The sequence below is a fragment of the Sprattus sprattus genome (genome assembly GCF_963457725.1).
Source record: "Sprattus sprattus genome assembly, chromosome: 7".
Classification (NCBI taxonomy): Eukaryota; Metazoa; Chordata; class Actinopteri; order Clupeiformes; family Clupeidae; genus Sprattus; species Sprattus sprattus.
The window spans coordinates 30,295,381-30,309,268 of record NC_137926.1 but is presented as its reverse complement, the minus strand read 5'-3'; the positions used below and the strand labels follow the sequence as shown (position 1 = coordinate 30,309,268).

Below are 13,888 nucleotides of genomic sequence, written 5' to 3'. Positions count from 1 at the left end.
TTAGCGAGCAGGTGCGCCTGCAGCTGCAGGGGGCGCCAATTTGCCAATTCCTCACGCAGTGATATGATATATAGAAATAGAAAAGCGCTTCGCGGCCCAGATTATTATTACTATTTTTTAAGTGCTCGTGCCGCCCCTCACGTGTCATGAAAAAGTGCCGCCCCGGGTCGCCCGTGCCTAAAACCGCCACTGTGTGTGTGTGTGTGTGTGTGTGTGTGTGTGTGTGTGTGTGTGTGGGTGTGTGTGTGTGTGTGTGATAGAGACAGAGAGGACTCAGTAAAACATCGGAAAACACCGTGTCTCGTAAGCCTTAAGCTATCAATCACCCCCACAATGAAATATGCCATTACAGTCGCGGCAAACTTCTTGGCATTGTGGTGCGCCCAAAACGCAAGCTATAAACGTAGCCATCCTAATGTAACCAAAATATACCTCTGCTGATATGCCTAACCTTCGTTCTATTTAGAATTTGTCTTAGCACTATGCAGGAATAAAATAGCATCTAGAGTGTCAGGATTCAGGCGAGAGCGCCTGGCTTTTATAATGCGCCCTGCTGCACTGAAGGAGCGCTCACTCGCAGCACTTGTTGCTGGAACGCATATAATTCGTTTTGCAAGGTGCTGTAGTCGTGGGAACGACTGGCCTTGTTTCTCCCAAAAGGAAAGTAGATTTTCCTCTGCTGATCCCGCGTCTATATGGAATTTTGTAGAGAGAATGCGAGGGAGTAAAATGCTCCGCACCGTTGCACCGTTGTCCCTCCCTGTATCTGCTCCAGCCGCACCATTTTACTTGCAATGTGAATCATTTAATTTAAATATGCTTATTGCCATTTGTTTCACCTTAATCATTTTCTACAAACATGATATGCTATGTATGGTGTAGTAGACTGAGACTCTATTCACTACTGCACAAAAACTAGACACGTTTGCAAAACTAGACGTTTGCAATGAAGTAGGTAAAACAACTTTCGCCAATATCTCCGTAAGGGAGATGGGTTGTGTGCTCAAATTTCCTGGGATCAAATAAGACGTTAGTATTAATTTGCAAACTAAAAATCACGTCTCAGGATTGCTGCGCATGCAAGTTATTTTGGGTGTCTCAACTGTAACTAATGCACTGTCAAATAATTATGAGTTCAGTAAAAGACGGAGCAAACACAGTTTTCTACCGTTGTTGAAACACATCCACGCGTAGGCTCGTTTTCTTTCCATCTGGGAGTGGTTATTCAAAGAAAATATCAGGGGCGTTTCTAGGATTCAAAGAAAGGGGGGGCTTAGCCCCAAGGGGAGTTGGACATAGACATCATATAGATGTACATCTATATGATGTCTATGGAGTTGGATGTTTGCGCGCAAAGCGCGCAACATTTTTTGGGGGGCCCCATTTGGGGCCGCAGATATCCATTGTTTCAGACAGTTCATAGATCGGTTTAATCAGAAAAATTGTGATTTTGCTCTTTAGTTTTGCTTGCATTTAGTATATGATAACACAAGAGACAGAATTTCAGAGTCACAGTGAAATTTGACAACACAAATATGAACTTTTCTCAAATAAAGAGAGAGAAATAATTGACCTGCTTGTAAAGGAAAGACGGATAAACTAGCTTTCATATCTGCTCCCAAATCCTAATTCTTAAAGGGAAAGTGTCAACTTTTGAGTTGTTTACTTGTTTTATTATGAGCAGAAGGGAATATGATTTGACCAACATTTACATCTTTTTTGCTGTCCGTGTAGTGTTAACATACCAGTGATATTTGTATTTATCTCATTTGGACACTATGGGTGGAGAATGGACCTGACAGTGTCAAGTGATAAATATTGTATGGTGGGCTGAAATGGAAGGCATCCAATGCATTCACTGTAATCAAGTCAAACAAGGATTCACTAGCATTAAAGGCACCCAGTGCAACTTTTGGGGCTTAAAAATAAACATTCAATTTCTAGTCTTTTTTACACGTAGTAAGTTTCAATAACTCCATACCATTACATACCGACATTCAAGCAGCAAAGATGAGACGTCGTTGTGTGGTGAGAACTGATAGAAAATCGATAACAACAACAATCGCCGCCATTTTCTTTATTTTTTTTAACCTACAATAACTAAAGCAGGCTTCCAGTCAATGGAAAAATGGCTTCTCCCCACCGGCGATTGTTGTTGTTTACGATTTTCTATCAGTTCTCACCACACAACGACGTCTCATCTTTGCTCCTTGAATGTCGATATGTAATGGTATGGAGTTATTGAAACTTACTACGTGTAAAAAAGACTAGAAATTGAATGTTTATTTTTCATTGAATGTTTACATAAAGTTGCACTGGGTGCCTTTAACTGATTATAAACAACAACATTCTAAAGGGACTGATATTATTGTTTCAAAATACTAGAGATATATTACTAATGCAAAGAATGGAGAGGTGTCGATAGTTATTTCTTGTATTTCGAATTTGCTCGTTCACACTCACTGGGACAGTTTCTAACAAAATAGCTAGCTAGCTAGCTTAGTGTAAACATAGCCTACTAATTCTCTTTAATTTACCTCAAGTAAAACTTAATTTAAGCAGTCAACAATCGTTAACAACTAGGCCTACAGATAGCCACATTCTGTAACCCCATTTACTTACCATTTCACTCCATGCATCATTTACTTTGAGCAAAACTCCTTGGCTATAATCTTGGATGTCGTTGAAGAGACCTTACTTCGGCAGAGTGAGAAAACCAGCGCAGCAGCCTCCGTGAGATCCCCGTTATATCGTTAATGATATGCTATTGGATTGTAATTTTAAGGGGGAGAAAACCTATAAACCAGAACGCACGCACGCACGCATGCACATATCATTTGAGAGTTATAAAAAACGTGTCCATTTGAGAAACAATCGTTTAATTTAATGTCATCACCAATAATGCCAAATCATTTTGGGGGGGCTGAAGAACATTTTAGGGGGGCTTCAGCCCCTGGAAAATATTAAGAACTATATGCTGATAGAAAGAAGGGAACTTTAAGCCATACACTGCCTGTGCACGATGCAGATCCATGTTGATGTTGTTAGTAAACAAACCAGGTGGGAGCACATCTCCGTGGTGGTCTTTGCGCATGCCCGAGGCAATGTAAACGCTTCACATTTTGCACATGTAATCACGTAACGACAAGAGCCGTTTCCCTTGAAAATGTTCACACCTACACGCGAATCCGATACGATAAACTGTTCTGATCACATTGGCACATTAGGGCCTATAGATTGACAGTAACTCGCACCTAAGGATCAAACAGTGTGTGGAACATTCTTGTCGATACAAATTGGAGGGCGGTGTTGAGCAGTGAGTTCATTTCGCGCTTAACTCAAAAGCCTAGGTCCTACCGAGATTTGAACTCGGATCGCAGGATTCAGAGTCCTGAGTGCTAACCATTACACCATAGAACCGTTATGCTCCTTGCTGTTGCATGACGTCACGATGTAAAAAATACGATCCTTTCACAGCATTTAAATTGTTGTTCTCAACTCGCACGTAATGGTCAAACGATGTGCCACACATCCTTGTCGATTCCAATTGGAGGACGTTGTAGAGGACTGAGCACATTTCGCACTTCACTCAAAAGTCTAGGTCCTACCGAGATTTGAACTCGGATCGCAGGATTCAGAGTCCTGAGTGCTAACCATTACACCATAGAACCTTCGTATCAAACATAGTGATATTACGTCAATTTGAAACATACGATCCATTCACAGCAATGACCGTTTTGTTTGTTGCGTTTATTTGAAAAGGGACAGTGTACATTAATGAATATTTCCCCCAAAAAATGTAATGCACCGGAATTTGTTAGGTTAGATTAGCTAGTTTTCATCCGTTGTCCCTTGGCAGGGCATGACAGTGAGATACGGAAATAAAAGAAAGAAATAATAATACAAAATTATATAATTAAAATAAATAGTAATAATAAAAAAAGATAATCAACAGTATTACAAAACAGTGCAGTTAAGATAACAAATTGTAAATACCAGACAGATGACATACAATGTGTGAGACATAAAAAGAAGTTTGGTGTGAGTAATGCAGTGGCCTAATTATTGGTTGCAGGTTTGGTTATTTTGTATCCATTTCTTAAGTTTGTTTTTGAACACTGAAATGCTGGTGCATTCTCTTACCTCAGTAGGGAAGGTATTCCAGTAATAAGAGGGGCGTACTGAGAAGACTGTTGTACTGTGTCTATACGGTATAACACTGTCTCCCATGGTGACTGCCCTAGTTGCCAAGCCATTGCCACCCTTCAGCTTTATACTAATTTAATGGTGGAGGTGACAGCCCATGTAATATTTAAAAAGTGAGACAGGCATCCAAAAACTGTAAGAAAATGTCAAAATTGAACAAGTTATACTTATACGTTGTTGTTATATAGCAGTTGTGATAGCTGATAGGTTTCTGGTCTAGAGCTTTTAAGGTCTGCTTGTAGAGGGTCTCTATTGATTTCAGAGTTGTTGTACTTGCTTGTGACCAGCTTGTGTAATAGCACGAGATGTGAGAAAAGATCATGGCATGCACAAAAAGTTTGGCTGCCTCTGTAGTTAAGTAAGGCCTTACATGTCAAAAATAAGCCAAGTTAAATGACATGGTATTGGCCACCTTTTTGACATTTAAAAAAAAATGTTATTGGAATCTTTAATAATCCCCAGATATTTATTATCAGATACAGCTGTGAGCTTTTCTCCTTCAATTAAGGTATCAGGGGGCTGTGCATTTGATGATTTTGAAGAACAGAGACTGTTTTATTTGTGTTCAAGTGTAGGGAAGACGTTTTTAGCCAGTCAGAGACATAGACCAATGCTGCAGACTGTTGCTGTTCTTCTCAACTCGCACGTAAGGATCAAACGTTGTGGGACATTTGTGTCGATGCAGTTGTTAAGAGTTGTTAACTCAAAAGCCTAGGTCCTACCGAGATTTGAACTCGGATCGCAGGATTCAGAGTCCTGAGTGCTAACCATTACACCATAGAACCGTAGTGACGCTTGAAGTGACATGACGTCAGCATGAAAAATACGATGCTTTCACAGCATTGGACGCTGCTGTTCTTCTCAGTTTGCACGTAAGGATCAAACGATGTGGAACATTCTTCACAGATGTTGAAAGTTCAGAGGTTTAATGCCATTTCGTATGGCTTATGGTTGGACTATCATCATCAAAAGAGAATTTTACCATCTCTAAAACAGATATTCTTCAAGTCTTGAAATAACACACAAAGAAATGCTCAAACATGTGATTTAGTTTCAGGTTTCTTCTGTCACCTCTCCACCCTAAATATCTATGACCTGGCATTATATACCTCATGTGCTCTACATTTGCAAAGCGTCTGTTGGAGTCTACATCAAATTCCCTCCATCTGACCACCCATATAGTTTGCCCGTCCCTGACTGTAGGCCTACACTAATACTCCCCGCACACCAGTCATTTTGATCATGATAAGTAATTTAGGCCATCTTCATATCCACAAAGTCGGTTTTAAATACTCAAATACACACTTATATAGCTTAAATCAGCAATAATGCTAAATGTAAAATTGTATTTACTTTGATTTACGAAACACAAATCTACTTTTCAATGCTGATTATTATCAAAACTTAACATATTCGGAAGACACTGCAACCTGACCAAGGCACAGTGTAGACCTGAGTGTCTCTGTTCTTCAGCCCTCAGATAAGAAAACACTGATCCACCAGGGTCTTGGAAGACAAATTGCGTCTAGACACATGAAACCGCATGATATCCAGTCCCTGCGTTGAGAAGAAAGGCAAGAGTCAGACTTTAGTACAACGTGATGAAAGGCATAAGATTGGGTCTTTTGGGACATACCTGTTGCACAGTGTAAGTGAGCACAGCTGCCAACACCAAGTCCTGGGAGGCCAGATCTGCCACAAAGGAGAGACAGATTAAGGGTAAATCACACCTAAACAATGTTACCTAAGGAGAGACAGATGAAGGATAAATCACACCTAAACAATGTTACAGAAGGAGAGACAGATTAAGGATAAATCACACCTAAATAATGTCACCAAAAGCCCATCATAATAGAGAACCACCCCCAAAAACCTCAGATCGTTGGGTTGATGTTTACCTCTGTTATAGAGAAAACACATGACACCAGAAAGTCACTACATTCCATAACAGACATTTCTTACCTATGACACTGAAGAGCAGGGTGTCAAAGATCAGAAGCAGCAGTTCTTTCCCATAGTAGAGCACCTCACCAAAGATCACACCATCTGGGTCTTAGGGAAGAAAAAAAGAAAACAAAGATCAAAGAGGTCTGCTCTGCCCTCCTGTGGCCAAAACATGTATGACATGGACTTCCACCAACCAGCCCTACACACACTATAGACCCAATTAATATTATATAAATTATGCTTTAAAAATGTCAATACCTTATATCAGTCACTATGTTGCAGTGTATATGTTGACCATTCTTTTAGACTCACATGATTCACATCGCACCGTGCAGTGCCCAGACTAAATTTAGCTAATTTCCATTCTACATACTGGTGGATAAATAGTAAATACCTCTGTAGAACACACTGCTCTCAGCTGGCTGCTGAAACTCATACTTCATAATCCTTTCCAGTGACAATTTATCTTTCACAATATAGTCCATGTCCTTCAGGGACTGCAGGGGAAAAGGACATATTTGAACACTGAAATCATGGTGTTAATATAACTGCTGCTGTGGTTCTTTGCTGTAGTGATATTTAGACTTAGATCCCTGACACACTCACATGCTGAAGGAATAAGGAGAGGAGAGTGTTCAAGTTGTGGGTGACTGTGGCCGTCTGGGTCTGTCTCTCTGCTCCGTCACCATGTCTTCTCCTCCGGTTGAGCTGCAAAATAAAATGGTGTTTTCAAATGTAGTATGTACTTATAGAGTATTAGATTTATAGTACACTTTATTAGATAAACTCTGATTATAGACTTGCAGATTATTGTCCTTCAGTAAGTCAGTCTGCATCATTTGAATGCTTTTGAGCCCTGATCAAAGACCAGGGATCCGGTGCAGTAAATGTATAATTTGAATCAGGCACTCTGAGATTCTTTTGAATGAAAAGTGCGTTAAAAATAAAATGAATTATTATTATTATTATTATTATTATAATGTGTACAGATGAACACACTTCAGCTAGAGGCAGGGAGACTGTGTCCAGCAGCTGCCGAAAGCGATCTGTCAGCGCCACCTCAAACACCTGGGTGTCAGCGTGAGGCTCCAGACCGCGTCGGGCACAGCGGTCCTCCTTCAGAAAAGAATGACAGATTGGAATTAGTGAGTGTGTGTGTGTGTGTGTGTGTGTGTGTGTGTGTGTGTGTGTCTCTCTGTGTGTGTGTGTGTGTGTGTGTGTGTGTGTGTGTGTGTGTGTGTGTGTGTGTGTGTGTGTGTGTCTGTGTGTGTCTGTGTGTTTGTGTCTGAGGCATGTTGTTACCTCCTCATTCCTAAGGTTATTTCTTAAAGCCTCGATGCTGACATCTGCATATCCATGGACTGACCGACCATGTATGTAATATCCATAGCAACGATGCATGAGAACAAGCACAGACACCTGAGGGAGGAAAGCCAACAAAAAGAAAATAACAATATCATAAACTGTAAATACAGATGTGGTTCAAACGACCAATGAACAACTGGAAACCCACATTACTGATTGAGCAAAGGTCCACAAACTGACGAACTTTGTCTTCCACACACCGCTCATAGAACAGGTGATACATCAGCACCTGTAGAAGACAGAGCACAACGCCATAAGATACACAAAACAGATGAGTATACTGTACATGTCTTTGTCTACCTACCTCCTTCAGTGTTCTTGTAGCTCTATCTGCATGCTGACAGCCATTAATGCTACCGCAGCATGGACAGACTAACAGAGACTGCCCTTCCTGCCTCATCCAGCCTTTGTAAAACTGCTGCTGTGTTCAGGCAGAGCTGTACCTGAAGCAGACACACCTTAGCTAGGGTTGGGGGTTTACCTGGAGCAGCCCCAGTCCCAGCCACACTGAGGTGATGATACCATATCTAAGGATGAGGCTGGTGGGGGACGAGTAGCCATCTCCTCCAAGCTGCAGGTTCAGCTTGAGGTCACTGCAGGCCAAGTTCACCAGACCCACAACCTGAGTGTTGAAGAGGTTACTGTGTCAGAACGGGTCCTTTGTCGGTGCACCGAAACGTTGCCATGGTTATACTGAACAAGCGAATATTTGCAGAGAGCTGAAATTGTCACTATTCATTTTAACAGTATTACACGACACTGAATGTCTGGCTAACAGTTGTTGCACAAGTTGTTCTGTAATGTTTAATGAATGTTAAGTTGCCTTTTTGGACTTTCAGGATTTCTACCCACCAGGTATAGCCCCATTTTCCATGCTGAACCCGCAGGTAGCACTCAACTAACATAAAACAAGTAAGTGATGACGACTGAACAGTTTTTTTGAACACATCTGATTCTTCATTCATGTATTTCTTGATAGATGCAGCCTAATGATGGGTTGGTTGTAGGATTTTACCATCTTTTCAGAGCTAATTCTTTCCAAAGAAACCCGGGCGGGCTGGCGGCAGCGGTCGCTGGCCTGAGTCTCACCTGCAGGAGCAGCAGAGCAGCAAGCAGCTGGAACACTGGGCTGATCCTTCGCATCGCCAGCAGCTCATTCCACTCGTTGGCCACCAGGAGGCGCCTCCAGGCAGAGGGAGCAGCGGAGGCCACTGGACCAGAGGGTGAAAGCCCTGTATCATACAAAACAGTGTTTTACACCTCACACCTCATTACCATTTGAGCTGGATATGAGGAACATGATGTGTCAAAGGATCGCCATGTGTTCAAATCCTGATAATCTTGATCCTGATAATAACACAAACTAAGCCTGAAGATATGATGTTATAGAACAGACCAAATCCTCTTGGTTTATTCTGAGGTCTCTCCCAGTCAATGAGGAAGATATCAATGGACAGTTGCACCACCAGCAGGTGAAGGAGTTGCAGAGCCTACACACAGGATTTACACTCCATTAGTGTGCAGTTAGATACAGCAATATATGAAGGAGTTTGTAAAACATCTTGCTTACTTACTTTGAGAATGAAGGCCAATGACACATAGCTTTTAAAATAAGTTTCTATAATACCACCAGAAGAGGGCAGCGTTGTGGTAACAATGGAACGCTGGGCCTTCAAAAGCAAAACAAAAAGCAGAAATCAAAAGATCAGATATAGAATTATTTTTAATGTGTCAAGAATATTCATAGTTTCAGGAGAGAATGGCAATCAGTGTCACATATGGTTTTAGAGCTGTATTATACTGACCTTATAAGCCACAAGCCAGTAGACACCTGTCCCAAAGGTAACAAGGAAGAAAGTGTTTGCCAGATTGCCACTCAAATAGGCCAGGAACTTCATCAATGTCTTTAAAACAGAAGGGAGAAATAGCTTCAGAAAGAAAAAAAGTGGCTTGCAGACTTTATGGGATATCCATATCAGTGTCCAACCCCACAGACCATGGAATTATGAAGTTCTACATTCACAGCATTAAGATTATCTAATTTGATTTCAACTGGAAACAGAATCAGACTCTCATTAAATTAAAATCTACTGATTACTAATTTTAGCGCTCTCTCTCTCTCACACACACACACACACACACACACACACACACACTCACATACATCCAAACCTACTGTGAAGTTGAGTGTCTGCTGTCCTGATCTCCGGCTCCAGCTGCTTGTCTCCAGCAGCGTCACCAGGAGGGCCACAACACTCAGCACTGCCACTGAGATCTAGAATGAACACACAAGTCTGAGTAAAGAGGTGTACACACACACATACACACACACACACACACACACACACACACACACACACACACACACACACACACACAAAAAACTATACACATATGTACACACAGATATAGACATATTCATACTCATTTAACATACATAAACATGCACCATTTCATAGAATTATATATTCTAAAAAAAATAAAATAAATAGGATGCATACAGTGGTGGCCAAATGCATGGAGATCTCATCCATGCTGTAAGTCACAGCAAATGACACCTTTGAAAAAGGAAAAAAAGACTAAATGTTCGTCTCCAGTGAATATCACTGAAATACCCCCAAAACCATGACAGTATTTTTGAGTGTGAAAGAGCACCTGGACTCTGGCATCGTCTGCCACTCGGGCTGTCCTGTACTGAAGGCTGACCAGGAGAGGCGGTTTGGCTCCTTGGCTGCTGGTCGGGATATGCACACTACCCCACAGAGGCAAGTCACACAGGTTAGCATTCGCCAAACATGGTTAGCCGGTGAGGGCAGAGACCAGTTTGGCTTAAGGCCCAACAAAAGACCCACACCAAGGTATGGTGAAAGCAACCATCTTCACCACACAAATGGGTACACTTAAGCAGACACAGGGCGGTGAGCGTCTCACCTAAACATGAGAGAGCTGAGGTAGTGAACGGATCTTGGTGGTGACATCAAGCTGTCTGCTCTGCCTGTGAGTCCATCCACCAAGAAGAACCTCTGCACACTATGGACTGAGTGAGGAGACCAACTTTCAAATACCTGGCCCCAGACACATCTGAATGGTTCATTGTGTATTTGATCATGATCGAGTTCTTAGCTCCTCATTTCAAAGTTGGAAGTAATTGTGAATGTGTTTTCTGAGCACCTGATGTTCTGGACTCTGACATATGACTTTGAATGGGGATTGGCCACACCATTTCTGTTCCATCGTTGTCATGGTGTCGAAGAAACAGTTGATGAAAAACTGGTTCAGGGTACTTGGTGACAAGCTCCTTAACAGAGATGGAGCACTGGGGGAGATAAAGAAAAAAACAGAAGTCAACACACATGCCCTATCAGATATCACAGTCTGTGTCAAATCAGAGAATGAATCTTACAGAATGTTGATAGGTTGCTCCGAAGAGATAAGCTGCGTTCAGTCTTGGCTGGGTGTCTGGGCAAAGCTGGAGTAGATAGACGGGTATGTGAGGCCTTATTCAACATTTCATTTTAGATTCTTATTTGGATATCATGCTTCAAAGGACGATGTTTCACCTGTATGATTCCTCCCGTTACATCCTCCCAACCAAGGAACCCTCCGTTGGCATTGTAGCTGGCAAGCATCAAAGGCAGCTGCAAACAATGAATGTATGTAATATTTATTCATTTTTTCAAAGCAACAGTTGTACACCAAACCCATACCTCTTATCAATTTTATTTCCCTGAACTTAGGGAAAGGAAAGAAGCTTTAACTAAATGAAACACTGTAATGGCGACAGGCTGTTTTATAAAAAGTAGAGAGGAAACCAAGGGAACCTTTTCATTGCTACTGAATGTGAGTCCTCTTGGAAACGCTGGTGTTTCAGTTCTTTGGTATAGTCCTGGCAGGAAAGGACTTTGGACAAAAACACACATTCTGCATTTATTTATTTATTTGGCAGCATATCAAATATATCAGATACCTCTAGTTACGTCATACATATGTTGCATAATACTTTAGAGTATACTGTAGTTACATTTTTAGCATGTGCTACCGGTATGTAATATTCTTTTTTGACAAACATTTTCAGATTCATAGGGGTTGATTTATATTCTTACAGTGGTGGCTGCAGTGAAGCAGCAAGCTGATACAGATTTACAGCTTTGGAGTCAGCTCTTCCAGCATCCAGTGTTACCATGTTGGCCAGTAGCTGGCAAGCAGTGAGGTTGTTGTAATTCTAAAGAAATCATGTATAGTTTGGAAAACACTGACTCATATTCATATTCAAATTCAGTTTGATGTGGCTATTAAACTACTCCTCACCATACATCCCAAAAAGCTGGAGTCTAAGCAGGTCTTAAACCAGACCGAGTCCTGTGGTAGACTTCCCTGTAAGGATATTCAGCAGAGTTTTAACATTATGGATGGAATGGAATATCTATATTATATTATATTTACATTTTTTTTTTGTACTTATTTAAATATATATACACACAGTATATAATATGTATTATTACCTACCGATACACTGGCAGCAGTGGTTGAGGTAAAACAGATTTCACCTGTCTTTGGAATAAAAATATACACTCAACCAGAGAATCAGATGTTTAATGTCCACAAAATCCCTGCTGCTCCATGCAATCGAACAGAAATATGATCAGCAGCCTGCAGAAACCACATAGTTTCCACTGTGTTGTTGTTTACACTTACCTGGACTCAAATATGCCCTCTGTTCTATGTGATAGGCTAATCCAGCCGAGGCACACTCACATCTTTGGACAAGTAAGGCTTCCTGACACACATACTCTAAATGGTGTCCGCTTAAACAGATATTTGCTTCTAGTGATTTCCACTGATAATATATACAATTACATGTATATGGTTAGGCAAATAGTTTATGGTCATGAAAAAATAGTTTATGCGATATGTCCATGAAACATAATCAAATATGAAATAGGGTTACCATGATTGCTACTTACTAGCTGAGCATCAGGACAATGACATGAGCCAGTAACTGTGTAGAATGACTCTGGACACAGGCCACATCTGCGTGGGGAAAACAAACTTTTAAAGTACAGGTGCCACTGATAGAATAACAAGCCTGATTATTCTCTTAGTCCACGGTGGATTCTCACATGGGACTTGCAGGAATTCCAAGCGTGTCAGGGGAACAAGTGAAACAGGAAGCTGTCAGGTTTGTCAGGCTCTCAACTGGAAAGACAATACATTTGCCCAAATCAATATAGAGGGATGTCTTGGCAGGAAAGTAACAGCCAAAGCTATTCCTTAATTTGAAATGCTTGACTGATTCTTGAAATATATATTTTTTAATACCATAGTGAGTGCCTGTGTTCACTACGGCCCTTACCACGGGTTTGGCCGGCTCCACACTGGCAGTCTCCCTCTTCGCACCTCAGGCATCTCCGCTTGTCATTTGACACTGTGCCATTCTGCAGCAAAGGATAGAAACCGATTTATGGAAGCATTCAAATATGTTTCTTGTATGCTTCCAGTCAGAAGATGCTTAGTGAGCCCCAGCTGATGTTCTTACACATGGAGAGCACTGCACCACAGGATTGCCCAGGTCTATCATAGTAAAACCATCATCACAAGTACAAGCTAGACCTGTGGAGCAAGAAGCAAATATGTCAGAGATCAAAACAGTAACTGGAGATAGACTTCCAGGAGAAAATGTGTGATTGCTGTAGCAGCAGAGAATCATTAACTGCAAGACTAAGACTCACCACTTGGGTGCCTGTGCTGATTGTCTCCACAGGCTTCACATATCAGCGATGCCGAATTGAAGAACTGCTCTTTGTTGCACTGGCTTGGCAAGTAAAGAGGAATGGACATGTCCAGCCCTTGGGAGACACAGCCTGTAAAAATGGCCAGCATCAGAGCTATTGGTCTTACCTTTGCCATCGCTAATGGAATATTTCAGTTACACCTGTACTGGCAAGCTTCTGTTGTGGCAGGTGACCAAAGTCCACCAGTAGAAGACTAAACTGAACGGTGTCCTTGGAGACAGCATACATCTCTGTTTTGTTATCCCTCCTCTCTTATCAAAGACAAGGGGAGGTTACCTGAAAATCAGCAAATATAATTGTGTTCAGAAAAACATGGGGTTTGTTCTTTGTGTTGGTGTCAGAAAATGTTTCATTGAAACAAGTGTTTTGTTTTCTCTATGGGCCCACTCTTCCCTACAGTACATAATGAAGTATGTCAGGGAGAAATGGAGAAAGATCTAACACAGCTATTATAAAGGCTATTATTGGTGAAGGCATGTGTCATGAACCTGGGGCTACATAGCGGGCAGCTGAACTTGCTGAACAACAACTAGCCTTGTAAGAGTGTGAGACGTGAACGTCTCGGTTACTTACGTAAC

The 13,888-nt window shown here is 41.4% G+C and overlaps 1 protein-coding gene across 1 annotated transcript; it reads right to left on the bottom strand.

Annotated features, from left to right (window-relative positions):
• Positions 1-5,682: 5,682 nt before the first annotated feature.
• Positions 5,683-13,425, bottom strand: LOC308368201 (meckelin-like; the record flags this gene model as incomplete). Its single annotated transcript, XM_080842309.1, has 29 exons — positions 5,683-5,763; positions 5,843-5,898; positions 6,169-6,258; positions 6,548-6,650; positions 6,760-6,861; positions 7,153-7,269; positions 7,456-7,572; positions 7,667-7,747; positions 8,000-8,140; positions 8,608-8,750; positions 8,915-9,008; positions 9,093-9,188; positions 9,324-9,422; positions 9,695-9,793; positions 10,020-10,076; positions 10,174-10,270; positions 10,450-10,555; positions 10,690-10,834; positions 10,922-10,987; positions 11,079-11,156; positions 11,340-11,418; positions 11,622-11,740; positions 11,827-11,892; positions 12,025-12,069; positions 12,483-12,549; positions 12,639-12,714; positions 12,872-12,953; positions 13,055-13,128; positions 13,248-13,425. 29 exons carry the CDS (start codon positions 13,423-13,425, stop codon positions 5,683-5,685), a joined length of 2,754 nt encoding a protein of 917 aa, XP_080698435.1.
• Positions 13,426-13,888: the final 463 nt, after the last annotated feature.